The following is a 27,686-nucleotide window of genomic DNA, read 5'->3' as shown; positions in this document are numbered from 1 at the left end:
TCTACGTATGAGAACGTGAAAAAAAATCCCTCCTCTCCATTCCAATGGTGTAAAAACCAAAAGGTAAAATTACCTTTTAGCCTGGCCTGTGTGGCTCAGTGGTTGAGCATTGACCTATGAACCAGGAGGTCATGGTTCAATTCCCGGTCAGGGCACATGCCCAGGTTATGGGCTCGATCCCCAGTAGGGGGCGTGCAGGAGGCAGCCTATCAATGATTCTCTCTCATCATTGATGTTTCTATCTCTCTTTCCTACTTCCTTCCTCTCTGAAATCAATACAAATATATATTAAAAATTTTTTTAAAATTACCTTTTAGCCTTGGCTGGTGTGGTTTGTTGGTTGAGCATCATACTATGCATGCACTAAGAGGTCACTGGTTCAATTCTCAGTCAGGGCATAGGCCTGGATTATGGGCTTGATCCCCAGTAGGGGGTGTGCAGGAGGCAGCCAATCATTTCTCTCTCATCTATGTTTCTCTCTCTTCATCTCCCTTCCTCTCTCTAAAAATTAGTAAAAACATATTTAAAAAATAAAATTACCTTTTAATGGACCTGAAGAGCATTATGCTAAGTGAAATAAGCCAGCCAGAAAAAGACAAGTATCATATGACTAGAGGCCCGGTGCACAAAATTCGTGCATGGGGGGTGGGTGTCCCTCAGCCCAGCCTGCACCCTCTCCAATCTGGGACTCCTGAGGGATGTCCAACTGCCCGTTTAGGCCCGGGCCTAAACGGACGGTCGGACATCCCTCTCACAATCCAGGATGCTGGCTCCCAACTGCCCTCCCCTTCTGGCCTGGTCCCCCACAACTGCCCTCCACTGCAGGCCTGGGTCCCCCCCAACTGCCTGCCACTGCAGGCCTGGGTCCCCCCCAACTGCCCTCCACTGCAGGCCTGGGTCCCCCCCAACTGCTCTCCCTTGCTGGCCTGGTGTCCCCCAACTGCCCTCCTCTGCTGGCCTGGTTACCCCTAACTTCCCACAACTACCCTCCCCTGCAGGCCATCTTGTGGCGGCCATCTTGTGTCCAAATGGGGGCAGCCATCTTTGACCACATGGGGGCGGCCATCTTGTGTCTTGGTGTGACAGTCAATTTGAATATTACTCTTTTATTAGATAGGATTTCACTTATATGTGGAATCCAATGAATGCAGTGAACTAACAAGCAAAATAGAAACCAACTCATAGAGAGCAGGTTGACAGCTCTCAGGTGTGGGGTGGTGGGGTAGGGGGTAAGTAGAGGGATAGAACAAAAAAGAAACAAAAAGAAATCAATGGACACAGACAGCAGTGTGGTGATTGTGGGGATGGGGAGGATAGGTAGGGTAAGGTGGAGGGAGGTACAGCGGACATAAATGGTGATGGACGAAGACTTGGGGTGGTGAACACACAATACAGTGTACAGATGATGTACTGAAGAATTGTGCACTTGAAACCTGTATAATAATGTCACCCCAATAAATTTAATAGAAAAATAAAATAAAATTACCTTTTAGAGGCAGCCCCTGTGGCCACTGTCAGGGAAGCACAGGCAGCCAATGGAACCTGGAGCAACTACACTGCCACTAAGGTGGCAGTGTTGGCAGCGCGACCCAAACCACCAGCACCTGCTCAAGGGGGGTTGGTCCTAGGGAGTTTTTAAGCTCGAAGTCTGGCTGTGGCTATGGGAATATGGTAGTGGAGCCTGCCCCCTGAGGCCCACTGCTGAGCCCACTCCTGGCCCACAAGGGAACAAGGGGGCTCCTTGCTAAGCCTCATCATGGAGAGGGGCAGAGACCTATTGTAATTGAACCTGAAGTGGCCAAGAGGCCTGCCAGGAGGTGCTGGAGAGGGTCAAGCTTTTTGCATGAAGGTATGGCTATCTCTAGCAGAGGCATCCCCCTGGAGTTGGTTAATGCAGATGGTGTGCACAGTGAGATCTGCTGCCTGAATGATATATCTGCCCAGATAAGAGAGGAGGAAGAGAGATGGGGGCCATTGCAGCCTCCAACACAGCCAAGAGAGCAAGAAGGCAGCAGCAAAACAACATCGTGGCTGCTAAGACTAAGTCAAAACTCTGACATGTCCATGGCCGTTTTATAGCTGTATAACTCCAAGGAGCCCAGACTACAAGCCTACATCAACAACTGGCTCGTCTGCTTTCACAATTAGAATGTGGACTTTTTTTTTTTTTTCAATTACAGTTTACTTTCACTATTTTGTATTGGTTCCTGGTGCACAGAACAGTGGTTAGACAATCATATACTTTACAAAGTGCTGGTTTAGGCCTGACATCCCCTGAGGGGTCCTGGATTGCAAGAGGATGCAGGCTAGGCTGAGGGACATCTCTCCCCTGCTCTGGTGCATGAATTTCTAGTTGTAAATAGTGCTACAATGAACATAGGGGTGCATATACTCTTTTAAATTTGTGTTTTGGGTTTCTTCAGATATACACCCACAAATGGAATTACTGGGTCATAAGGCAGTTCCATTTTTAATTTTTTTGAGAACCTTCCATACTGTTTTTCATAGTGGCTGCACCAATCTGCATTCCCACAAACAGTACACAAGGGTTCCCTTTTCTCCACATCCTCAACACTTGCCCGTTGTGGGTTTATTGATGGTAGCCATTCTGACAGGTGTGAAGTGATATCTCATTGTGGTTTTAATTTGCATTGCTCTGATGATGAGTGATGTTGAAGGGACATGGACTTCCATTTGCCCCAGTTGCTTAACATGTACATCCACATGGATGAGGACATGGATGATGCCATCAAGCCCTACATAGTCTAGTCCACTGTTGCTGTTAGAGCATTAACATTTCCCTCCAGTGTGCCCTATTGCCTGGGGCCTACTCTTCAGATATGCACATTTCCACTCAACAACACTCCTGTGGGACCAAGCTACGGGAGCTGATCTCAGACGAGCTGAAGCCAGCTCACGGAAAGAGGGAGCCGCCTTCCTTGAGTCCAGTCCCTGACACAGGCAGGGCTGTCTCCCTCTAAAAGAGCTCACCGGTGTCTTAAGTCAGATGCCACCACCAGCATAAGTCTCAGCAGCAATCTGAAATGAATGCCAGCAAACCCAAAGTGGAGAAGGAGGATGAGCCTTTCAGACCGACTCCTGATTGAGAATTCATCAAATTCCTGATGGCAATCGCCACCCCTAACCCCACCCCTTCCTCCAAAGAGCAGAAAACGCAGTGGCTGATCTCAGAGCTCTCCCTGCTCAACTGTAAGCTCTCTGAGTCTCGCTGCCCATTACCAGCTTTGGCCACCACATGGTCCATATCCTGTCAATTCCAAGGACAAGACTCCCACCTGAACTATGTGGAAGTCTTTGAATGCAAAAACTTCAACACCACCCATGTCCCCACCAATTCCTGAGAACTGAATCCGGAACACACAGTCTGTAGAAAACCTGCCCAAATTCGGTATCTCCCATGAGCAGGAGACAGGTAGTTTCAACACTGTTCCCCACTATGACAAGAATGATGAGGCCTGCTCTAACTGGTTGCTCAGTGGTTAGAGTGCTGGCCCTCAGACAGAAGGGTCAAGGGTTTGATTCCATTTAAAGGTACATACCTGGATTGCAGGCTCAGTCACCGACTGGGGCACGTGCAGGAGGCAACCAATAGATATCTCTCTTTCACATTGATGTTTCTATCTCTCCCCCCTTCCACTCTCTCTAAATATCAATGGGGGAAATATATGCTCAGGTGAGATTAACAAAACAAGACAAAAAAAGAATGACGAGCCCCGGCAGTGTGTGTGGCTTGGTGGTTGAGTGTAGACCTATGAACCAGGAGTTCCCGGTCAGGGCAGATGCCCAGGTTTTGGGCTTGATTCTCAGTAGGGGCTGTGCAGGAGGCAGCTGATCAATGATTTTCATCATTGATGTTTCTGTCTCTCTCTCCCTCTCTGAAACAATAAAAATATATTTTAAAAGAGAAAAAGAATAATGAGGACTGGTTAGTGGACAACATAGGGGAGCTGCAGGTGGAGCTCCCAGAACGCACACCAACAGCTGAGATAGTGTTTTCCGTGTACAATATCACCATCCAATACAGCAAGGAGCCGGTGTTCATTGCAGCAGGGTACATATGGCAGTGCCTTTCAGAACAGCTGGCTTACACCCCCGCCTTCAAATGAGACCCATAAGACCCTTCTACATGTGGACAAAAGGGGCCACATGCTGACCTGACAGGCTCAGGGGAGGCCAGCATGGCAGTCTTGCAGACTCAGAGACCTAAAGTAACCACAAAGGATGGTCTGAAATGAAACTTTAACTAAACGCAGTTATGGTGGGCAGTTACATCCTAGGCCGGTATCTTCACTGACAAGGTCAACCTTTACCTTAACTGAGCCTATCTGTCTTTTTGCATCTATGATAACATACCCTTGAAATCTCTGGGTAACTTGTAACTTCCCTTTTTCTGGAGCCCCTGGGGCACAACCTAATGTGCCTGGGCACCAGGACAGATCCCACAAATTCCTTCATTATCATGTTAATTGTTCCTGCACCCATCTAAGTATGTGTCCATCATTTTACTTTTTATTCAATCCCAGGGGTTTCCCACCGCTTTGCTTTATCCCACCTCCTTAATCTATCACCAATGAATTTCATGTAACCCACCTATGTCCCTCCTTTGATTGCAATGTATAAATACAGATGTAACCCGCCATTCTCCGGAGCATTATCTCAATTCGTTGAGGTTCTGCTTCCCAGCATATGTCGACAGTTTGGCTCAAATAAACTCACAAAAATTCTTTTCAGGTTTCAATGGTTTTTTTATGTTAACATACAGTTGCTCTCATAGAGCCCTGGCAGGAAAAAGTGAGGTGATCAGAGAGGGCTTCCGCTATGGCCATCTTCCTAACTGGGAGTTCTATCAGTCACTGTCAAGTGTGGGAGATGATCTGTTGACCTTCCAGCTGTTGAAGCAACTGCAGTCCATTTGGGAACAGGGGCAGGTGCCCCTGTGGATCAAGCCACACAAGATTCTGTGATTTCAGTGGACAGTAGCATGATTGGACTAGTGGTCAGCACTGCTCATCTACCAGCCAAAGAAAAGACAGCCCTCCTTGCCAGATTTCTTCCTGCAGGAGCATGGCAATTATACCACTGAGGCATTCCTTAGTGCCCAGCACAATTTCGTGCAAAGTTGAGCTGACTACCTGCTGCAAGTCAAAGAGACACAATGGGAACATCCTTTTGGACGCAGAAGGCCCATCATTCACATCAACTTTGGCTTCATCCTGTCCAGCACTCCCTGAAACCCGAGCTTTGTGATGTCAGCCTTTAAGCTACAGTTTATAGACACAGGCAGCCTAAACGGTGACATATTCAACTGCGGATGCTGCAGGGGCTGATTGCTGCTTGAAAACACAAGGACAAAGTGGTACAAATGATGGAGATCATGCAGCAAAGTTCTCAGCTGCCTTGCTTCCAGGGCTCCAGCACCATCCATAACCTCAGAGATTCCACATGAGCTTGACAGGAGCAGCTCCAGCTACTGATACAGAGTAGCTTGCAGTCTATCAGCACCAAACATCATGTGACACCGTCCTTTCTCAGGCCCTGTATTGACAGGCATTCAGGGGACCCTCGAGGAGGGCCCTTATTAAAGAAACCTAATCTACCCACCCATCCACCCAGACTTGCTGGGGTTTCCCTGCCTCCATTGGTGCCTGTACCACTACCTGAGAGAATCCAGGATTTAGTGCCCTCCTGAGAACAGAGGTGATAAATGTGAGGACACTGGATCTTCTCACCAGGATCTGAGAGGTTCTCTCCACAGGCCAACTCTTTTGTTGTTGTTAATCCTCACCTGAGGCTATTTTTTCCATTGATTTTTAGAGAGTGGGAGGAAGAGGGGGAGGGAGAGGGAGAGGGGGAGAGGAGAGAGAGGGAGAGGGGGAGAGAGAGAGAGAGAGACAGAGAGAGAGAGACAGACAGACAGACAGACAGACAGACATGGATTGGTCATCTCCCACACATGCCTCAACCAGGTCCAGAGACTGAACCTGCAACAGAGATGCATGCCCTTAAACAGAAATTGAACCCACGACCCTCTGGTCCTCACTAACCACTGAGAGAACCGGCCAGAGCTCCAAAGGTCATCTTCTTAATCTGTTCTGGGTCCCAGGAAGGGGGAAAGAGTGGGTTCCTAGTACTTAGGACTTGAGCCTGTGGTTTGCCTTTGGCCATGCGGTTGCCCGTCTTTTTCCAGGTACTGACTCCTAGCTGGAGTTCCCCTTGGTAGGTGGGATATGGCATAGGGTCCTGCACTTGCTGAGATTCTCAATCACAGGGGCCAGGAAGAGTTACACAACCCCTCCAGTACATGAGGGTATTGGCCCAACCATGGGAAATTCCTTGCCCTAATCCCTTCCCCACACCCAGGGAAATAGCTCTCAATTTTTTATTTGTTTGAAATAAAAGTCTTTAGTATAATCAAATGAAATTACCTTTTAGCCCTACATAAACACTCCCAATCCTTTAGGCTTCAACTTAAATATCATTCCCTTTCTCACAGTACCCATATGTATATTCACAGAACTTTTAAAATCTGCCATGACATTTTTATATCTGTGATTAATCTGTTTAATACCTCACCCCACCCCCACCCCCACCCCCCATGCCTCCCAGTCTCTAGGATTTATGAGGTCGGGACTATGTTGATATTCATCACTGGAGGAATCTGGAGGAAAAAGAGCAGGAGAGACTGGGACATTATACTATGAGAGGAAAAGAACTGCCACGCAGAGGTATCAAACCTAACTACGGCTTACTAACTACACATTAAATAGTTGCATGACGATGTTTTACTTTATTTCACTTTTATACTTATTAAAATAGGGGAAAGGGAACTTTTTGGTAGAGTAGCCTTTTATAAAAGGTTATTTGTTAAAATCTTACCCAAACATTTACTAACATTCCCTTACAATGGTTTTAGGAAAAAAGACATCAAAATTTCAACTGTTAGAAAACTATGGTACACCTACACAATGGAATACTATGCTGCTGTAAAAAAAGGAGGAATTCCTACCATTTGCAACAGCATGGATGGAACTGGAGAGTATTATGCTAAGTGAAATAAGCCAATTAGAGAAAGATAAATATCACTCATTTGTGGAATATAATGTACAACATAAACTGATGAACAAAAACAGAACCAGAGTCAAAGATGCATCGAACAGACTGTCCAACCTATGAGGAAAGGTTGGGGGTGAGGGGTAAGAGATCAACCAAAGGACTTGTATGTATGTATATGAGCATAACCAATGGACACAGATAGGGGGGCGGGAGGGAAGGGGTGAGGGGATGTGCTGAGGGGTGGGGGCGGCTGGGGAGAGGTCAATGGGGGAAAAAGGAGACTTATGTAATACTTTAAAGAATAAAGAATTTAAATTAAAAAAAAAAAGAAATGGAAAAAAAAATTTAACATTTATAGGCGTGACTATGGGTTTTCTCCCCATTTTTATACTTTCCATACTGTGTATCAGCATGTTCTGTGATAATGAGATTGGGGCATGAACTTGAACATGCTGAAAGAAAAATCTTATTTTCACTTTTCCATATTAAAAGAAACTATATAGCAAAATAAAAGTGTAAAGATACAAATGATAAAAAAAAAAATTTCACCTGAACATTAACCCTATTCCCTGGACGCTGCAGTCTGAACTGGCTGTAGAAGTCACTCAGGCCCAGAACCTCTTTATCCAGCAGCTGATATCCAGTATTATGGGGCTTCTAAAGACAGGATTTGTTTATGTTATTAATTCTCTCAAGAAGTAAACCCATGTACTGTTCTTTAAGGAGAAAGCCTCCAGATCTACAATAGCAAATTCTTTGATGTCTAAAGTTAATACTGCACTGTCAGGCAAGAGTAGGCAGGGAAGGAAAGGGGCAATAAGAGAGGGCTGGCAATCCTACAACACATCCTCAAGACTATCTCAATGACCACTTTTAAACTTTATTTCACCGGTTTTGGGAAGGTACACAATTTGATCTATCCCCAGACAACCAATTCCCTAAGCCCAGGGTTTGCTGGCCCTATCAACAAGGAAAGAATATATAAATGACTTTTAGCCTTTAGCTATTTTACCAGTCGGTGTACCCAAATATGTTTATATAGTGATGACTTCCAGAAAATTAAAGTTCTCTCAGCACATAAGGGGACACAAAAGTGTGACACATGGACCTATAATAAATAGTTCATTTTCTGCTCTTCAATGCAAACACATGGAACAATACCTAATTTCAGTTCAAACTCATTTCCTTTTTATTAAAATTCAAGTTATCATTACATGGTTTGGTACTCAATAAAGGAAAACTTGTTCAAATAAGGTAATATGTTATCATCAGTATTTCCAGGTGATTGTTTACACTCAAGTAGTATTATCAGTAAATCCTTGGGAAGCCTATCTGTAAGAGAAAACACGAAGAATTAGCCAGGAAATAAAGAAAAGGTAGAAATCTTTAAAGAAACATGTTACTGCAGCAAGAATACATCCTATATAACAAAGATCTTCTGGATTCCTTGCAATAATCTATCTATCTATCTATCTATCTATCTATCTATCTATCTATCTATCTATCTACCTATCTATCTAAAAGCCTAAGCGACCATCTGACCATTCAACTGGTAGCTATGATGTGCACTGACCACCAGGAGGCAGACGCTTAATGCACAGGCATGGAAACATGGAACAGACTGATGAATCTCAGAGGGAAGCAGGGAAGAGGGAGGGCAGGAAGAAATGAACCAAAGATCTTATATGCAAACTAGAGGCCCAGTGCATGGATTCCTGCAGTAGGCAACCAATCAATGTGTCTCTCTCACATCAATGTTTTTCTCTGTCTCTACCCCTCCCTTCCATTCACTAAAAATCAATGGAAAAAAAACCCATTAAAAAAAAAAGGATAATATATATATATATATATATATATATACATATATATATATACATATATATATATATATATATATATATATATATGAATGACTACAAAATCCTCTATTCTGAATACCTAATTTTCTCTAAGTACTCACAGAACTTTTTAATACCATACAAAAAACTTTCCATATATTATAAAGATGAGCTACCTGAATTCAGGGAGGTGGTGGTTGTGGACAAAAATAAAAATTAAGATATATGCTCCAAAAAACAAACCCCAAAGTGGATTACATTTTCTGCTTAGTCTGTTAGTAGGATATTTAATAGTTCCTAAAATAATTTTGGGTCCACTTTTATTTCAGTCTCACTTTTTATTGAGAAATAAGAGTATGGCCTTAGTAAATGCCTATACAGAATATGTGGCATAGTGGGTGCAATGAACTCTGAAACCAGTCTGCCTGGGTTTAAATGTAGACTTTGGACAAAGTGCCTCAGTTTGCTCATCAATAAATAATAGGAATAATTATAATAATAGTAACCACCTCACAGGATTAAATGAGCTACTATTTATACAGCACTTAAAACTACGCCTGAGCCCAGCGGGTGTGATTCAAATGGTTGAGCATCGACCTCTGAACCAGGAGGTCACGGTTCAACTCCTGGTCAGGACACATGCCTGGAGTTGCGGGCTCGATCCCCAGTAGGGGGCACGCAGGACATGGCTGATCAATGATTCTCACCTATTATTGATGTTTCTACCTCTCTCTCCCTTCCACTCTGAAAGCAATTTTATATATATGTATATATACACATACATACATACTCTGCCTGACACACATCAAGAATTCTATACTGCCCTGGCCAGTGTGCTCAGTAGGTCAGTGTCAGCCCACACACCAAAGGGTCTTGGGTTCCATTCCTCGTCAAAGGCACCTACATGGGTTGCAGTTCAATCCATGGATTTGGGGCACCTGCGGGAGGCAACCAGTAGAGGTGTCTCCCCCTGCCCCCTCCGCCCCCCCCCCTTCCACTCTCTTTAAAAATCAATGGAAAAAATATCCTCAGGTGAGGATTAGCAAAAAAGAATTATATACGCTATGTGTGTTTGTTAAATAAAATTAAAATATGAATTACTGCTTATATATTTTCTGTTTTACAAAGGATTTTCTGCACACTGCTCACCACCTAGACAACCTTGTGGCTGGTCTTATTACCTAATCTATCTTTCCATAGAGAATAAGTTTTTATTATTGATGAAAATTTACTTGACTATTAATTTCTAATCTGGGCACACAAAAATAGCATCAAATTAATAAAATCCTACTGTTAAACAACAGCAACAACAAAAAACAACAACACACGTTGCCCAGCTGGTGTGGCTCAGGTGTTGAGCGTCAACCTATGAACCAGGAGGTCACAGTTCAATTCCTGGTCAGGGCACATGCCCAAGTTTTGGGCTTGTTCCCAATAGGGGATGTGTAGGAGGCAGCTGATCAATGATTCTCTCATCATTGATACTTCTATCTCTCCCTCTCCCTTCCTCTCTGAAATGAATAAAAATATAAAAACAACAACAAACCACATGTTTAAAAGCACACATGATAAACATCTTGAATGCCGTGAACTATCTTTAGTTTTTTTGAGGTTAATGGGCTAGAATGAGGGAAGGTACCCAGAGGGCTTGAACTCTAGGTGAAACCAATAATTTCTTGGTGGGATAGAGGGGAGAAGACTAAAGCAAATACGGCAAAATAATAATATCCGAAAATCTGGGTGTGATTACATTTATTCTCTATGCTACTTATGCTTAAAATATTTTATATAGATTTTTTATAAAGGAGGTCTTTACTTGCCTTTACACCAGTAAGAGAACAATTATAACAACTAAAAATAACAATCCTAGCTCGCTTACAGCCTCTAACCAGACATTTCTGAGAACCTGGAAGGCCATGCTCATCTCCCCGGGTTCTTTCCCGCTTTCTTCAGTAGTATGTTGCTTACCGCTGGGATTTATACTTTGTCAAGGCCCAGCTCCTCTGGAGTGGAGATTCCCAGTTCATTTAAAGTCGGTCTAAGTTCCTGGATGACATAAGGGTAGATTTCCTTATGCGGTCCTGCTTTGTCCTGATGGCAAAAAAAAAAAAAAGTTCACATCTAGCTCTCTGAGAAGCCTTATCTATTTACAAAATGAACTTGAAAATGCTTTTAATCACATATGCAGAGGCTACTTTTAAGTTAACATATTTGTTCAATAAAGAGAGCAACTTTGTGGGCACTAGTCAAGGTAGGTTTTTCGAGACACTTTGAAAATAATTAAAGCAATTAGACTAAATCCAGAAATATCTTTTTTCAAAGCCTGAGTTACTAGAAAACAAGGTGGTGATGACAGAATTTTGTGAAGGTAATTAAACATGCCCAGCAGGCAATAGGAATAATTAAGTTAACAGAGGAAAAGTTTTTACATTTGCTTCTAATTTGAGACCCTAACTGAATTAACTACTGGTGCTGAATGAATTGACAACCTACAGAACCCTAAATTATCTTATCCATTGTAGATAAAGTAATCTCACATTTTCTTTTTTATAGACCTTGAATTTCTTTCTTATATTCCATATTCTTTCATGGAGAGCTACACTTAGAAAATACTTATTTTCAGGGTAAGAGAGTTTTCATGAATACTCACCATAACATATATTAGTATCTATACGTTGTCACAAAGTTCCCCAGGGACAAATATTAAAAAGTCAAATGGACTAAGACAGTGGTTGGCAAACTGCGGCTCGCGAGCCACATACGGCTCTTTGGCCCTTGAGTGTGGCTCTTCCACAAAATACCAAGTGTGGGCGCGCACGTACAGTGCGACTGAAACTTCGTGGCCCATGCGCAGAAATCGGTTTTCGGCTCTCAAAAGAAATTTCAATCGTTGTTCTGTTGATATTTGGCTCTGTTGACTAATGAGTTTGCCGACCGCTGGACTAAGACACTGCCAAACTACTACTCTTCTGCCTTTAACAAATTCTAAGTCTCCTTAGTTATATTTTTTAAATGATAAAGTTCTTAATTTTCTTCAGTTAATATGCAATAAATATGTTTAATGTAAATATGTTTAATGTTAAACACATTTGTGTAATAACCACTTCTGGAAAGTCCCATCTTAAGAAACAACTAACAACATTGAATTTCCTACAACAAATAGCACAAAGATAAATTATAGTTAAACCTTTGTACCTATTTAAGGTAAATTTTTAAATGGAAGTGCTGAACAAAAGAGTATCAAGCACAATTTTTCAGGCCTGGGATAAATTCTGTCACTTTATTCCAGAAAAATTAACTTCACTGTACATTCCCTCTAGCTATATAAAAAATAATTTTAGGTTATCTTAACAAATTAAAAAATAAAGAATATACTGATGCCTAGTCAATAGACCACATACTTCCAGAACAAGTTTAATACTATTTCACTGACCTTAACAACCTCTAGGATGCGAACAGCACTAGCAAAATCATTTAACCGTCTGCATGCCCGCAAAGCAGCATCAATGATTTTGGGTTCTGGAACCAGATCATAGCCAACAAGCGTGTTCATCCCTGTCAAATTAAAAAGAGGGGCCATATCAACTTGAAATATTCTCACTTAAACTATAATTTAGTTATCTATATTTTTTGAAACATAGACATATGACCTAGTGATTTGTAATAAATATATATTTGGTCTGCTTCTGACACAGAACTGCCAACCCTCCTTGGGATTTTCTAAGTGATGGTGATGGGAGCACAGTGGTGCCTCTTGTTACATTAAGGAGGTAACTTTTGGACTCCCAAGAGTGGGTGTTGGATGTCAGCAGAGACAAATGCTGAGGACAGAAGATAGAAATTTTCAGCCCCATTCCCTGATTTGCAGGGAGGAGAGAGGGCTTGAGGTCAAATTAGTTGCCAATGGCCAAAGATTTAATCAATCATGACTAAGGATGAAGCCTCCATAAAACCATATGATAGCCCCTTGGTCCTTTTTTAGAGAGCTTCCCACACTGGGGTACTAGGATGCTTCCATGAGCCCCTGTGCCGGGCCCCAAGCTCCATGAGGATATAAGTTCCTTCACTTGGGACCTTGCCGTATGTATCTCTTCATCTGGCTGTTGATTTGTATTCTTTAATAATCTTTGTAATGAATTGTCAATCTAGTGAGTAAACAGGTTTTCTTGAGTTCTCTGAGTCATTGGAACCGAGGAGGGGGTTGTGGGAACTTCTGATTTGTAGCCAGTAGGTCAGAAGCACAGATGAACAACCTAGCTTGTAACCAGCCTCTAAAGTGAAGGGTAGTCTTGTGAGACTGAGCCCTTTACCTGTGGAATGTGATTCTACTTCTGGGTAGGGTAGATAATGCCACCCAGAACTGAATTCTTGGACAGCCTGCTGGTGTCCAGACTTGTTTGTTGATGTAGGGAAATCTACCCATACACATTGGAATTGGGTCCTGGAACCTACCAGGCCTCTATTCTTTTACCTATAAAATGAGAGAATCTACTTTTAACAGATGGTAAGATCATAATGAATCTTCCACAATAAATTAGTGGAAAGAACTATGTAGTATCCTGCAGATTAAAGGAAAACAATAACAACAAAAAACAATCAAAAAGACCCAAAAAAACCAACCAAAGAATTCCTTAAATGCAAATACTATTTTCACAATAATTTGCTGGTTTCATTTCAATTAAGAGGGTCATTTTAAACTCATATCTTTAACTCTTAGTACAATGTATGCACGTTGGTTGCTTTAAAATAGATTTGATTGGAAAATAAAAACAACCAGAGAAATGAGAAAGGAGAGTTAATGAAGTCCAAATGAAGACATTAAAGAGATATAGAGCCTGGCAGGCGTGGCTCAGTGGCTGAGTGTCAAACTATAAAGTAGGAGGTCACAGTTGGATTCCTAGACAGGGCACATGGGCACATGCCCAGGTTGTGGGCTCCATCCCCAGTAGAGGGCATGTAGGAAAGAGCCGATCAGTGATTCTCTCTCATCTTTGATGTTTCTATCTCTTTCTCCGTCTCCCTTCCTCTCTGAAATCAATAAAAATATATATTAAAAAACACAGAGAGAAAGAAAGAGAGAAACATTAGTGCACAGACTCAAACATCCAACCAGAAAATAACTGGGCATGATTACTTTCGGCTTTATTTAAACACAGGACACCGGAGACCGTAATGCTAGAACACAGTCACAGAGGCCGAACTCTGGTCTGAGATAACTGCCTACACTTAACGCTAGTCACGGCTAACTATTAAGACGAGTTATCGCCCGGCTGGCGGGCCTCAGTGGTTGAGCATTGACCTACAAACCAGAGGGCTGTGAATCGATTCCCGTTAGGGCATATGTCTGGGTTGCTGATCAATGATTCTCTCTCATCATTGATGTTATTTTCCTCTCTCTCTCCCTCTCTGAAATCAATAAAAATATATTTTAAAAAAGAAAAAGGAAGACTAGTTATCATTAATGCTACTTACTCATGTTAAATGCACATCTGAAAATTTAGGAAAAATAAGTTCTAGCTTATTTAGACTGGACACTTATTCAGGGCAAGACAAATCATAACAGAGAATAAAAATAACAAAAAACCCAAACTATAACTAAGAAGGGAGAATAACCAAATAACTACTTGTATAAAGTATCTAAAAGATACAAAATTTAACTCTTGCTCACCTTGACATTATAGCAGTGGTTTTAATCAGAGGTGATTTTGTCCCTCAGGAAACATATTTGGTTGTCATAACTGGGGGTAGGAGGGGATGAAGGGCATGGGGGTGGATGGCACCTAGTGGGTAGAAGCCAAGGATGCTGCTAAACATATTACAATGCCAAGGACAGCCCTTGCAACAAAGAATTATTTGGCCCTAAATACCATTGTGTCTGTTTTAAAACCTTGCTTTACAGGATACACTAGGGAAGCTATAATATTTTCTTTTTAAAATATTTTTATTTTTATTGATTTCAGAGAGGAAGGGAGAGGGAGAGAGAGAGAGAGACAGAAACATCAATGATGAGAAATTGATCGGCTGCCTCCCACATGCCCCCCACTGGGGACCGAGCCCACAACTCAGGCATGTTCCCTTGCCTGGAATCGAACCCGGGACCCTTCAGTCCGCAGGCCGACGCTCTATCCACTGAGCCAAACCAGCCAGGGCAATATTTTCTTTTTTAAATACATTTTTATTGCTTTTAGAGAGGAAGGGAGAGGGAGAGAGATAGAAACATCAATGATGAAATAGAATCATTGATCAGCTGCCTCCTGCACACCCCCTAACTGGAGATCAAGCCTGCAACCTGGGCATATGCCCTTGACTGGAATCAAACCAGGGACCCTTCAGTTCACAGGCCGATACTCTATCCACTGAGCCAAACCAGCTAGGGCTATAATATTTTCTCATTGCAAGTTGCATGAGAGAATTCAGTTAACATGATGCATGTTTTGTTTTTAACAAAGTAGAAGACTACAAAGCAGTTCATAATTCTATATCAAAATAGACTGTTTAGCAGTTTATATTACAATTACCTTTACGCAATTCCCAGGCATCAATATCTGGCTTGTTGAAGTATGTCACCCAGCGAGCATCAAATTCCTCATCTGTCTCATGTGACCCATGGGAGTAGCAGCGAACTGACTGGATACCTACAATGGAGAAACAATAACTTCAATGTACAGAAGAAGTACTTGATATATTGTGTCAATACAATTAAGGTATTTTTTTGTTTGCATTTCCCGTTAAAACACATCCTATATAATAAAGAGGTAATATGCAAATTGTCACTACAGGTGGGAGTTAGACATGCGATGACCACCAGGGGGCGGTGCTGAACATGGCGGGCATTGGCAATGCAGCGCTGGCAGCAGGCGGTGCAGTGGAGGCACTGCCGGCCCTGATGGGCCCCAATGAGAGTGGGACCAAGGCAGGATGGTGGAGCAGGTGAGCGGGCAGCACCAGGCCAAGGCAGGTGCAAAGGGAGGCCCCAGCTGGCAGCTGGCAGCCACTAGGGACCCTACCCATGCATGAATTTCATGCAGTGGGCCTCTAGTATAACAGAAAACCTACCACCGTAACTATTTTTAAGTGTACAGTTCAGTGGCATTTATATACACTCAATGCATTAAGTTTTGAATCGACTGTATGTCACAGTAGTAAATTACTCAGCAGGTCAAATGAAACAAATTTTATGTATGGATATGAAAAAAATCTTTTAAAAAATTAAACAAAGAAAAGCAGAACCAAAAGTATTATAGGTGTATGTTTATGCTCCCCTCCTCTCCCAATGTGTAATGCTAGCTTGAAATTGTTAACATTGGTTATCTTTGGAAGGAAAATCTTTATTTCTTTATATACTTCAGAATGTCTGAATTTTTACAATAAGCAGAGTATTAATTCTTAATTCAAAATAATGTTCATTCTAGTTTGTTTTTAATATTTTAAAAAAATTATTGATTTTAGGGAAAGAGAAAGAGGAAAGGAGAGATGGGGGAGAGAAACACTGATTTGTTCTAATCATTTGTTGATCTTGTATGTGACCTGACTGGGGATTGAACTTGCAACTTTGGTATTCGATCTAACCAGATGAGCTACCCGGCCAGAGCTTCATTCTAGTTCTTAAATTAATTTATAAGATATATATTTCATAAATTTTAAAAAATCTTATGCTTTCTATCCTATATAATAAAAGCCTAATATGCTAAGTGTCTGACCTTTTGTTTGACCAGTCACTATGATGTGCACTGACCACCAGGGGGCAGACCCTCTGACCGGTAGGTTAGCTTGCTGCTGGGGGTCTAGCCGATCGGGAACTGGGCGAGATGGGCTGGACATGCCCTGGAGCCAACCTTTTGGGGTCCCTCCCCGGCCTCTAAAATATTTCTTCTAATTAATTTCCTTTCAATGTATATTAATTCATGCACTGGCCTCTAGTTAAATTATTCTCCAAAATAAATTATACATCCTGACAAAGCAATAGGAATTTAAAAGAACACTTAAAAGTTCTAAGTGAGATATTAAAATATATTGTCAAGAAAACAAGACTTACTTAGCATTCTGCTCCCAATCATTATACTCTTTGTAGTACATATAAAAAGCCTTTCTATTTTAGTTACTGCCTTTCAAATGGACACTGAATTGTGAGTTAGGAAATGTGGAATCTTTCTAAACAGCCTCTGTATGGTAGGGGATGGAGGAGAAGGAAATTTTACCTTTGGGTTTTAGGAAGCAGCAAGTTTTATTTTCCTTATTTGTAAAATGCAGACACCATTACCTTATCAGATTATGATGATTAAAAATGAAAGTTAGCCCAGCCGGTGTGGCTCAGTGGTTGAGCACTGACCTATGAACCAGGAGGTCACGGTTCAATTACTAGTCCGAGCACATGCCCCAGGATGCAGGTTCGATCCCCAATAGGGGGCATGCAGGAGGCAGCTCATCTATGATTCTCTCTCATCATTGATGTTTCTATCTCCCTCCCTCTCCTTCTTTCTGAAAACATATTAAAAAAATAAAAATAAGAATGAAGGCCAGGTAACACTGTCTAGGACTTGGCACTTTGTAGACGGCAGTCAATAAATAACAACTATAAATTGATCCTTGTCTAAAAATGTCTTAATTGACCTCCTATTAATGGATATCATAATTTATAGAAATAAAACATTCTTCAAATTGTATTTTCTATTAGATGAATTAGACAAACTTGGTATAGAGTCTAGTTATTTTTAAAGGCTTATCAAACAAAACAACCCCTCCCCCACCACAGGCATGTGTGCGCCCTGGCCAGGTAGAATAGTTGGTTGGAGTGTCATCCTGATATATCAAGGTTGTGGGTTTGATCCCCAGTCAGGGCACACACAAGAATCAACCAATCTACACTAATAATCTACACTAATAAAAGAGAAAGATGCAAATTGACAGTGACTTCACGATGCCCACCAGCCAATCAGGAGTATGCAAATTAACCCAACAAAGATGGTGGGTTAATTTGCATACACAAAGTGGCGAGGGGTGAGGGATGCAGGCGTTCCGCACCGCCCCAGCTGCTCAGGGCCTCTGGGCAGCGTGGGAAGGTGGGGCCGGAGCAGAAAGAGGCGGCTCTAGGGCTGGAGTGGAAAGATGGTGCCAACAGCCAGGGAAAGGAAGGCCTATGCCTGCACGAATCTTTGTGCATCAGGCCTCTAGTCCTATATAATAAAAGGCTAATATGCAAATAGACTGAATGGCGGGACGGCCAGTCGCTATGATGCACACTGACCACAAGGGGGCAAATGCTCAACGCAGGAGCTGCCCCTGGTGGTCAGTGCGCTCCCAGAGGGGGAGCGTCACTCAGCCAGAAGCCGAGCTTATGGCTGGCGAGCGATGCGGAAGTGGATGGAGCCTCTCCCGCCTCTGCGGCAGTGCTAAGGAGCAGCGAGCAGAGTGGTAAGGAGCAGCAAGCGTTAAGGAGCAGCCAGCAGGTAGGTGGTAAGGAGCAAGGGGGTCCTGGACTGTGAGAGGATGCACGAGTGCATGAATTTTGTGCACCGGGCCTCTAGTGAATGCATAAATAAGTGGAACAACAAATCAATGCTTCTCTCTCTCAAAAGATTAAAAAAAAGAATAATCGCCCTAGTCAGCCTGGCACAGTGGATAGCATCAGCTCTTGGACTGAAAGGTCCAGGGTTCAATTCCAGTCAAGGGCATATACCTCAGTTGCAGGCTCAATCCTGGCCCTGGTTGGGACATGTGCAGGAGGCAACCAATTGATGTGGCTCTTTCACATTGATGTTTCTCTATCTCCCTCCCTTCCACTCTAAAATAAATGGGAAAATATCCTTGGGTGAGGATTAAAAAAAAAATTGAGCAAAACAGAAAAAAAGGAGAGGGAACTCATGGACAACACCACGGTGATTGTGGGGGCTAGGGGTGGAGGTGGAAGAGGGCATAGAGGGGATAAAGGGTGAAGGAAAAAAATATAAAAACTACGCAGAAACCTCGGGGCTCTAGATATATTCTGAGATTTAAATGTCAGATATATCCTATACACCTTTACTGCTGTAACTGGCAAGAGAAAGTGCAAAAAATAGAAAGAAAATAAGAAAAAAGAAACCAGAAAAAGGTGAAAAGATGGAATACTTGCCAGTTCTGCAGATGGACTGTCACTACTAGATCAAGCAAAAGGATTCTCACTTAAATCACCATTTGAGCCCTAGCTGGTTTGGCTCAGTGGACAGAGCATCAGCCTGCGGACTGAAGGGTTCCGAGTTCGATTCCAGTCAAGGGCACATGCCTGGGTTGCAGGCTTGATCCCCATGGGGGGCGTGCAAGAGGCAGCCTATCAATGATTCTCTCTCATCATTGATGTTTCTATCTCTCTCTCATTTCCTCTCTGAAATCAATAAAAATATGTATTTTTTTTTAAAAAAATCACCATTTGAGCCTATTGCAAATACCTGTCATTAGTTACAGAGGACCCCAGCACAAGTCCCAATTTTACAAGAGACCTAAATTTCCATTACAATCTGAGCCCAGAATGAAGTGGGACATGTATATAAATGGGCTGGAATTGGGATACTCTTTAATTTCTATGACAAGAAAAAAGAATGAATCTATAGACCTAAAAGTATTTGGCAAGTACAAAACTACACAGAACTAATATTCACATTTAATATATCAGAAAGCATAGATCACAATGCTTCTACCTGCTGTTACCTAAAATTTACAAGCTACCATTTTAAAAAACTAGTTATCCTTACTAAATACTTAAAGCACAAGTATAAAATGGTACAACCACTTTGAAGACTGTTTAGCAGTTTCTTATCAAGTTAAACACACACCTACCATATAACCCAGTAATTACACTTCTAAATATTTACCCAAGAAAAATGAAATATATGTATTCCCTCCCCAGAGGTAATTATTAATTAAGTGTATCTTTCTTACCACCAAGTGTTTCATGATAACCAATGCTTTTCCTCACTGCCTGGGCATGGATTTTTGTATTATTTTCTAACTGTGAAAAGATGACCAGCAGCTGCAAATCCCAGTCAAGGAGATCAATGGATCATCTTTAACCCTTTGCACTCGCTTGCTTTTTTCTCGATTCCTTTATTCTACTTGGGATTTAATTTTTTAAATACCCCAGATTTTACAAAGCGCGGCAGTAGAATAAAAAACTGGAGTTTCTTTTCATACAAACTTATTTATTTGGATTTTTTTATATTTCAAATTATTGATACATTCAAAGAGTAATTTGCACTTGACATCCGAGTGCAAAAGGTTAATATTTGTTTACCTTCCTTCTGGGGAGTCCCAAATTACAAACTAGTTATACAGTGAAACTTAATTTGCTCCAGAAGGTTGTTCGAGAAATGATTTGTTGGAAAGCCGAATCTTCCTTCTCCTACCCCGTTAGAAATAACGTAAATTGAATAAATTCGTTCCAGACCTCCAAATGATTCTGTTTTAACCTTTTCTTATATACAGTACATGTTTAATATATTGTTTAATCTATAAACAAACATTTCTTAAACTTATTGAACCCCCTTCTAGCCTTAAACTAGTCACTTTCACTACTTGTTCCAGGGGTATCTTTCAGGAAGTCAGTATGCAGCATCTTTACTTTTTCATGTATCACTGTTTCCAAAATGCTGTCTTGGGCTAACTGCTTTCATTTATACAAATCAACAACAGTTTTTCTACCTCTTCAATTGCCTGTGATCATTGTTTCTTACATATCCTTAGCAATGTTAGCATTAAAAAATATATATACATACCATTTCTTAACATTTAAAAAATTTTAAAAATGTTTTTATTGATTTCAGAGAGGAAGGGAGAGGGAGAGAGAGATAGAAACATCAATGATGAGAGAGAATCACTGATCAGCAGCCTCCTGCACGCCCCCCACTGGGGATTGAGCACACAACCCTGGCATATGCCCTGACCTTCTGGTCCATAGGTCAATGATCAACCACCAAGCCACACCCCATTGGGCAATGAATGTTAGCATTCTTGATGGCCTCTTTATGTTTTAAAATTGTGCTAATAGCCCATTTCACCAGCAACAAAAACACAAAAATATTCAGATTACAATTTCCTGATATGTTAACAAAGAGATTCAGCAGTAAACTCTCATTCTCTCCTCTGTGTGTTACCTACTAGGCGCTTTTTATCATCTCCAAGAAGCTTTTCGTCATCTTGCAGAACTGAAGTTTTGTTCCACAATGGAGACATTTTCCCTATTAACTTAGTCAAGCACCAAATTGTTCAAGATGGGAGAGAAGGCCGGGCTGGTATGGCCCTGTGGTTGAGTGTTGACATATGAACCAGGAGGTCATGGTTCCAGTCCTGGTCAGGGCACATGCCTAGGTTGCAGGAGGCAGCTGATCAGAGATTCTCATCATTGATGTTTCTATTTCTTTCTCCCTCTCCCTTCCTCTCTGAAATCAATAAAAATTTATTTTTTTAAAAAGTACCTCTTATTGGTGCTTGGAGACAAAGGTAACACATCTCTTGATATTTTAGAATTACAACAGCATAATATACAATTATCCCAAACAAACTTACAAACTAATTCTTTGAATGTCTGGCAGCAATTTAAAAAGGACATGAAAGAATTTAATCCCTTCCATTGTGTAGAGGACCCCCTGGGAAGGCACCTGAGCATTCTATATTGGTCCCTCTTGCCCTTTTGGCCAAGAGGGACCCTCTTCTCACAATCCAATTGCCCACAGCTGTTGCCTGAGTTTTCTGTTCATGCTGAGGTTGAAGCCTCGTGATGGCTGATACCATGGATCTGTCTCTCGCCCAGTGGGGTGAGCTGGGCCCTCCCTGGAGAAGAAACCCGGGTTCTCCAAGATATGTGATCAGTGCTGGGACCCTGCCAGCAGGCAAGGGGATCCCAAGGCACGTGCTGGGCGTGGAGGCCACGGGGGCATAGGCTACCAAGGAGACAGAACTGAACCTCACATCACCCTGCTTGGCCCCGGAGGATGGCTGGTTAGTCAAAGACGGGTAAGATTCCTCAAGGGAGGAACAACCTAAGACAAGCACAGTCGCAGAGGGGCCATCAGGAGAGAACTTAGGGGTCAACAGAGGTGGGGCACAGACCCTCACCCCCCGCAACTTTGCAGGGGCCTGAACCCTCACCCCTTCTGAGGGAGGTCTCCTGCCCGCAAGGCTGCTTAGCTTCCCATGCCCAGCTCAAATCGGGACCCAGGTAACAGATAGAGACTTGGCCAACAGCAGCTGCCCTCTCACTGCAACAAGACTTGTTTGAGTTGTCTTGTACCCATGGTGTGGGGAAGTGGGTTTTTGATATCTAAATCCAGCCTAGCACCAGGAATGCTCAGGGCCTATTCAAGAAGACAAATAATCCTTTCCACTAATATTTACAGGGTAAAATAAGATTGTTGTTAAGAGTATTAAATTTGACAGTAAAATAGTAGTCAAGTTTTCAGGCTAATTTAAATCGGCTAATTGAAATAAGCGAATATTCTAGAAAAATTAATTGTACTGGACAAAAAGCTGTTCCTAAAGTGTTAACTAAAATTTTTATTGGTAGTTCATCTCATGGTAAAATTGCGTAACAGGTAATGAACCTAAAGCAGTCATATTTTAGTGCAAAAAATTAAAATTTAAAAGCTATCAAGACTACATTATAAAATTTCCAAAAGCCTCCCAATATTTAAATCAAAAAAGGGGGGATAGTAGAAGAATATCATGTAAGGAAAAATATCCTGTAAGTAAATTACATCTAGAAAATTTTTACTTTAGAAAATTAACTTTCATTTGTAATGCTAATAGCAAGACACCCATGTAAAACATACATGGTGTCAAAACAAGCCAAAGGAAAATCGTTTGGGCAAAAAATGAAAAAGGATCGCAAGTCAAATTTATAGACAAGATTCCTTTATTAACTTTTGGTCGAGAATATGTTTGAATATTTTCAGAAAACAACTCCGAGACCATGTGGATTCCTGCAACAGAGAGGAATTGACAGGACTGTTCCAGCCATGAAGTCAGAAGAGAAACAGTCCAGAGATGGAAAACGCTGACCATGCCTTGCCATACTAGCAGTCAGCAGCTGTGCGTCGCTGCAGGTTGCCCAGGACCAAACCAGAGAAGAGCCGGATCTGCATTACCACCATTTGTCCACCATCCAGAACTGAAATATCATTGCGGACATGTACACATAAGGAACTGTTTGACATTGAAATTGGGACTCAAAAGAACTGTTGGCCCAGAAAGAAACTCACTACAGACTGATTCATTTGCCTCTCTGCATAACCATTATTGCTTGTCTCATTTTCGGTTCTTATAAGTGTATTTCTAGTAGCACATGATCTCACTCATCTAGGGGAAATGATGAACAACATAGACTGATGAACAAGAACAGACCCAGAGACAAGGAGGCATCGATCAGACTGTTGGGCCTCAGAGGGAGGATAGGGGAGGGTGGGGATAAGGAGGAGAGATCAACCAAAGGACTTGTATGCAAGCATACGAGCCTAACCAATGGTTACGGACAACAGGAGGGTGGGGGCATGCGTGGGGAGGGGTTTGGGATGGGAATGGGGGAATGAGGACAAATATGTGATACCTTAATCAATAAAGAAATTTAAAAAATAAATAAAAATAAAAGGTACCTCTTAAATTCAACCCCGCACCAAGAAAGGGAAAAAAGAAAACTCCTCCTACCCTTCCCAAATTATCAAGGTAAGGATGTAGGAACCAGGACTGTGTAAGTTTTAAGGGTTGACTAGAGAATCTAGTAGTTTAAAACATTTTAATGACCTAAGTCAGCAGTTCCTGGAAAACAACTGTTTCAAGTTGGAGACCTCTTCACGGACAAATATGGTATTTGGGTTGCTACTTAACTGGAGCAAATTTGAGGCCCCTCAGGTTAACCTTTTCAGAACTCCTTCAAGTATACTCTCATTTGGCCTTGGAGCACCTCATCCAAGAACCATAATTTTTTTTTTTTTTAAATTTCAGAGAAGAAGGGAGAGGGATAGATAGAAACATCAATGATGAGAGAGAATCATTAATTGGTTGCCTCCTGCACGCCCCCTACTGGGGATCGAGCCCACAACCTGGGCATGTGCTGTTGACCAGAATCAAATCCAAGACCCTTCAGTCCGCAGGCTGACGCTCTATCCACTGAGCCAAACTGGTAGGGCCAAGAACCTTAATTTTTTCTAACTTTCAATTGCATAAAAACTTCTTCAGTCTCATACTGATAAACCCCAATCTATAATATGCAAAAATGAAATGCAGTATAATAAAGCAAATATATATTAAGCGTTAGTGCCAGATAAGGTGCTAAGAGTTACTTTATCTCACTTAAAACATCACAACCAAATATCCTGATTTTAGTGAAGAGGCAACTGAGTCTTAAGGTTAACTAATGTGTCCAAGGTCACACAGACAGAAAGCAGCTGACACAACTGTAAACAATACTGACTCCTTGTGGCAAATATTTAGGTCTAAGGGACAAATATCTAAAATACAACTTTTTGTTTATGGATTAAACTCTAAGAGTGGGAATAGAACACTTAGGAGATAAACCACCATGTCCAAAGGTACTAAGAAAAAAAGAATCCCCTTAATTTACAGTTTGCCAAAAACCTCTGGCCTTTTCCTTTACCTGCCACAAAACGAATTATTTTGAAGGTCATAAAAACCTCCCCAAATGTGTCTATATGAAAAAGTTATAGTATTTACTACTTTCACATTTAGATAAGGAAAGAATAAAGAACTATAAAACCGGACAAATATCAGGATGGGCCAAAACTAACTGAGGCTGAAAATCAGAAAATTGTTCTACCGCTAGTTAAGGAGTCAGTTTCCCAAGACTGGCTTTGGTTTCCTCTTCTGTACAATAATCTCTGATGTGCATGCCAGCCTACCATCGTATGATAAATGAGAGATGAAATCTTAAATTGAATGAAGGGAAACATAGTCCTTAGGTGTGTAAGTGTCTACTTAAAACACTCAAAATAGCCAAGGAAACCTTATCAGCTTTGAGTTTGTGAGTTCATATGTTAAAATATGTATGGTTAGGGGCTAAATGATGTAGCATATACATCCATCATGGACTAAGATCAGACTGTGGTTATAATAATTAAAATTATAGTGCCGGGCAGTCACTGGGAACACATACATTAGGAGAAGGAAACATAAGAGACATAAGAGACAGGAATCAGCAAAGCATTTCATACCCAACCAACAGGCTTTAACCTGGAGCGAACAATAAAGCCTCCCACAGCTGCAGAGCCCAGCATGCCGGGCTGTGGGATCCCATTTCTGAAACAGCGGTGGCCGGGTCCACCCTTTCCGACTTCAGGAAATAGCCACACACGTGGAAGAATGAGACCGTGGCAGAGCCGTCTCTAAAAATTAACAGAACGGTCTGGGAAGGTAACCCACGAAACGCCAACCGAGAAAACGCCCGGCTGAAACACAGGCTAGTGTCCCCCGAGGAAGACTCCGGGCGGCGGTGCCCGCGTGCCCTCGGGACCTCCCCGCCCTACCCGGAGCCGCGCGTCCGGCGGCTCAATGTCACCTTCGCCAAAGCGCTGATGGCGGCGGTCACTCCCCAGGAGGCGGCCCAGGGGTCAGCGCCGGGGATTACGGTCACGACCCGGGGACCGAGGGGTCGGGTTGACGCGGGAAGTGCGCCGGGACCCTGATTGGCGCCCACGGCAGGTCCACCCTGACCCGTCCGTGGTGGCCGCACAAGAAGCGCCGCGGTAGGCCCCGGGGACGCGCCCTCGAGTCCTCCGCGCCGGAAGGCGGCCAGCAGGGCGGCCAGGGCCACCGGGTCAGCCGCCCGCGGCAGGGCAGCCTAGGCCGCGGGGCGAGCCTGTTCTCGCGTGGCGGGGGACCAGGTCACCGCAAGGACACACAGGCGCCGGAGCGGACCTTACCCGCGGCGGGGCCGGGGGCCGGGGCGGCGTGCAGGAGGCCTCGAGAGCTGGCTCGGGAGGCTGCGGCCGCCGCTACAGCGCAGCGGCGGAGAGCGGCACCCAGCATCACGGCGATGGCGGCGCGCAGGGCGAAGCGAAGGGAAGCCGGCTGTGAGCTCACCGGCCGTTCCGGAGCTCCCGGGGCCGGACTCACGCACGGACGCACAGTGGGCGGAGCATGAGGCTCCACCCACTGCGGCGCCGCACCTCCGCCGGAGCGGGCCGCACGCAGCGGGGGCGGGCGGCTACGGCGGCGGGTTGTGGACAAACTGTGTCAGCTGGGTCCCGCCGCCGCCGCCGCCGCCGCCGCCATGCAGTGAAGGTGGAGGGAGGAGGAGGGAGTGGTGGGTGGTGTAGTGATTCAGGTCCTGCCGGGGGCTACTCCGTCACCTCGAAATGGGAATAACAATACCAACAAGGACAAAGTATAATAAAAATGCCTTTGCTCCCCCCTACCCCAGGTTTGAGCCTAAAATAAGAGAACGAATGGGGGGGAAAAGCAACTGCTTACATATAAGGGACCTTATTAGCAACTATTCTTATTCACAAATCCGCAGGCATTAAAAAATGAGTTCACACACACCGGCGTGGCTCAGTGGCTGAGTGTTGACCTATGAATCTGGAGGTCGTGGTTTGATTCCCGTAAGGGCACATGGCTGGTTGCAGGCTGGATCCCCAGTGTGGGGCATGCAAGAGGCAGCCGATCAATGATTCTCTCTCATCATTAATGTTTCTATCTCTCTCTCCCTCTCCCTTCCTCTCTGAAATAAATTTAAAAAAAAAAATGAGTTCAGCCCTGGCTGCTGTTGCTTGGTGGTAGAGCTCCTCGATGCACCAAGAGGTTGCTCGGTTTGGTTCCCCAGTGCACAGGCCCAAGTTGCAGTTCTGTCCCTGGCTGGGGGCCAGCAGAAGGCAGCTAATGGATGTTTCTCTCTCACCCATGTTTCTCTCTCTTGTGGAGGCAAAGGGGCCACATGCTAACCTGACTGGCTCAGGGAAGGCCTGTGTGGTAACCTTGCAAACTCAGGGACATAAAGTAACCACAAAGGATGGTCTGAAATTAAAACCTTTTAAACTAAAAAACAGTTTATGGTAGGTAGTGTTGTCCTAGATTGATATCGGCCGCAGCCTCCTGAGCCAGGTCAATCTTTACCTTAACTGAGCCTATCTATTGCATCTACGATAACATATCGTTGGAATGTCAAAGTAATTTTCCTTTTCTTTTGGACCCCTCAAAGCACTGGCACCTCTCTTCAAAGACCACAAATCTCCTCATTGTTATTGAGTTAATGGTTGACTGTTAACTACCCTGCACCCACTTAAGTAAAAGAAGTATGTATCTATTATTTTATGTTTTATCCAATCCCAGAGGTCCCTCCTCACCCGCTTTGCTTTCTCCCACTGTTAGGTCTGATCAAATAATTGAACCAATACCCCCCTCCCCTGTCAACTGACCTTTAGACCACTTCACAACTGACCTTCCCTTTTGCTTAGACCACATTCCATTTGCTAAGACTGGACCTTTTCACCTTGAGGCTTCTGATACGTCCTTCCCTGACCCCTCAGGTCCCTCAGACCCTTCCTTCAACCCTTCCAGTTACTCAATTCTCCATTCCCCTCTTGGTCTCCTCAAACCCAACTCCTTATGTTCCTCCTCCGACTGCCCCCCTGTCGTCAGTATCCACCTCTTTGTCCACCCCCTCAACTCCTTACCAACCCCCCCCTTCCTTGTTCCTGGACAGCCCAGCCTCCAGCCCCTGTCCTTCCCCTCTGAGAGGTGGCCGGGTGAAGGTATTGTCTGGGTACACATCCTATTTTCTATGTCCAACCTCACACT

The 27,686-nt window shown here is 43.2% G+C and overlaps 1 protein-coding gene and 1 pseudogene across 1 annotated transcript; one reads left to right on the top strand and one right to left on the bottom strand.

Moving 5' to 3' along the window:
* The first annotated feature begins 1,304 nt into the window (after window positions 1-1,304).
* LOC114226690 (phosphatidylinositol 4-kinase beta-like) lies at window positions 1,305-6,222 on the top strand (annotated as a pseudogene).
* Window positions 6,223-8,239: 2,017 nt separating this feature from the next.
* Window positions 8,240-26,008, bottom strand: LOC103300183 (cytochrome c oxidase subunit 5A, mitochondrial). Its single transcript, XM_054716690.1, has 5 exons — window positions 25,811-26,008; window positions 15,431-15,547; window positions 12,346-12,467; window positions 10,881-11,003; window positions 8,240-8,406 (listed from the first exon to the last, which is right to left on the bottom strand). The coding sequence occupies exons 1-4, from the start codon at window positions 25,914-25,916 to the stop codon at window positions 10,890-10,892; spliced, it is 459 nt and encodes a 152-aa protein (XP_054572665.1). The 5' UTR covers window positions 25,917-26,008; the 3' UTR covers window positions 8,240-8,406; window positions 10,881-10,889.
* Between the last annotated feature and the right edge of the window lie 1,678 nt (window positions 26,009-27,686).

This window comes from Eptesicus fuscus, chromosome 5 (assembly GCF_027574615.1).
Source record: "Eptesicus fuscus isolate TK198812 chromosome 5, DD_ASM_mEF_20220401, whole genome shotgun sequence".
Lineage (NCBI taxonomy): Eukaryota > Metazoa > Chordata > Mammalia > Chiroptera > Vespertilionidae > Eptesicus > Eptesicus fuscus.
The sequence above is the reverse complement of the archived record's forward strand: the minus strand, read 5'-3'. Positions and strand labels throughout refer to the sequence as shown.

What these genes read in the sequence shown, in the direction of transcription:
- LOC103300183 (XM_054716690.1), bottom strand. Translation starts at nt 25,916, where the DNA reads ATGCTGGGTGCCGCTCTCCGCCGCTGCGCTGTAGCGGCGGCCGCAGCC. An exon ending in TGCCTGGGAATTGCGTAAAG is followed by an intron (nt 12,468 to 15,430) that starts GTAATTGTAATA and finishes TTAATTTGACAG; the next exon opens with GGATGAACACGCTTGTTGGC. An exon ending in GCATCCTAGAGGTTGTTAAG is followed by an intron (nt 11,004 to 12,345) that starts GTCAGTGAAATA and finishes TTTTGCCATCAG; the next exon opens with GACAAAGCAGGACCGCATAA.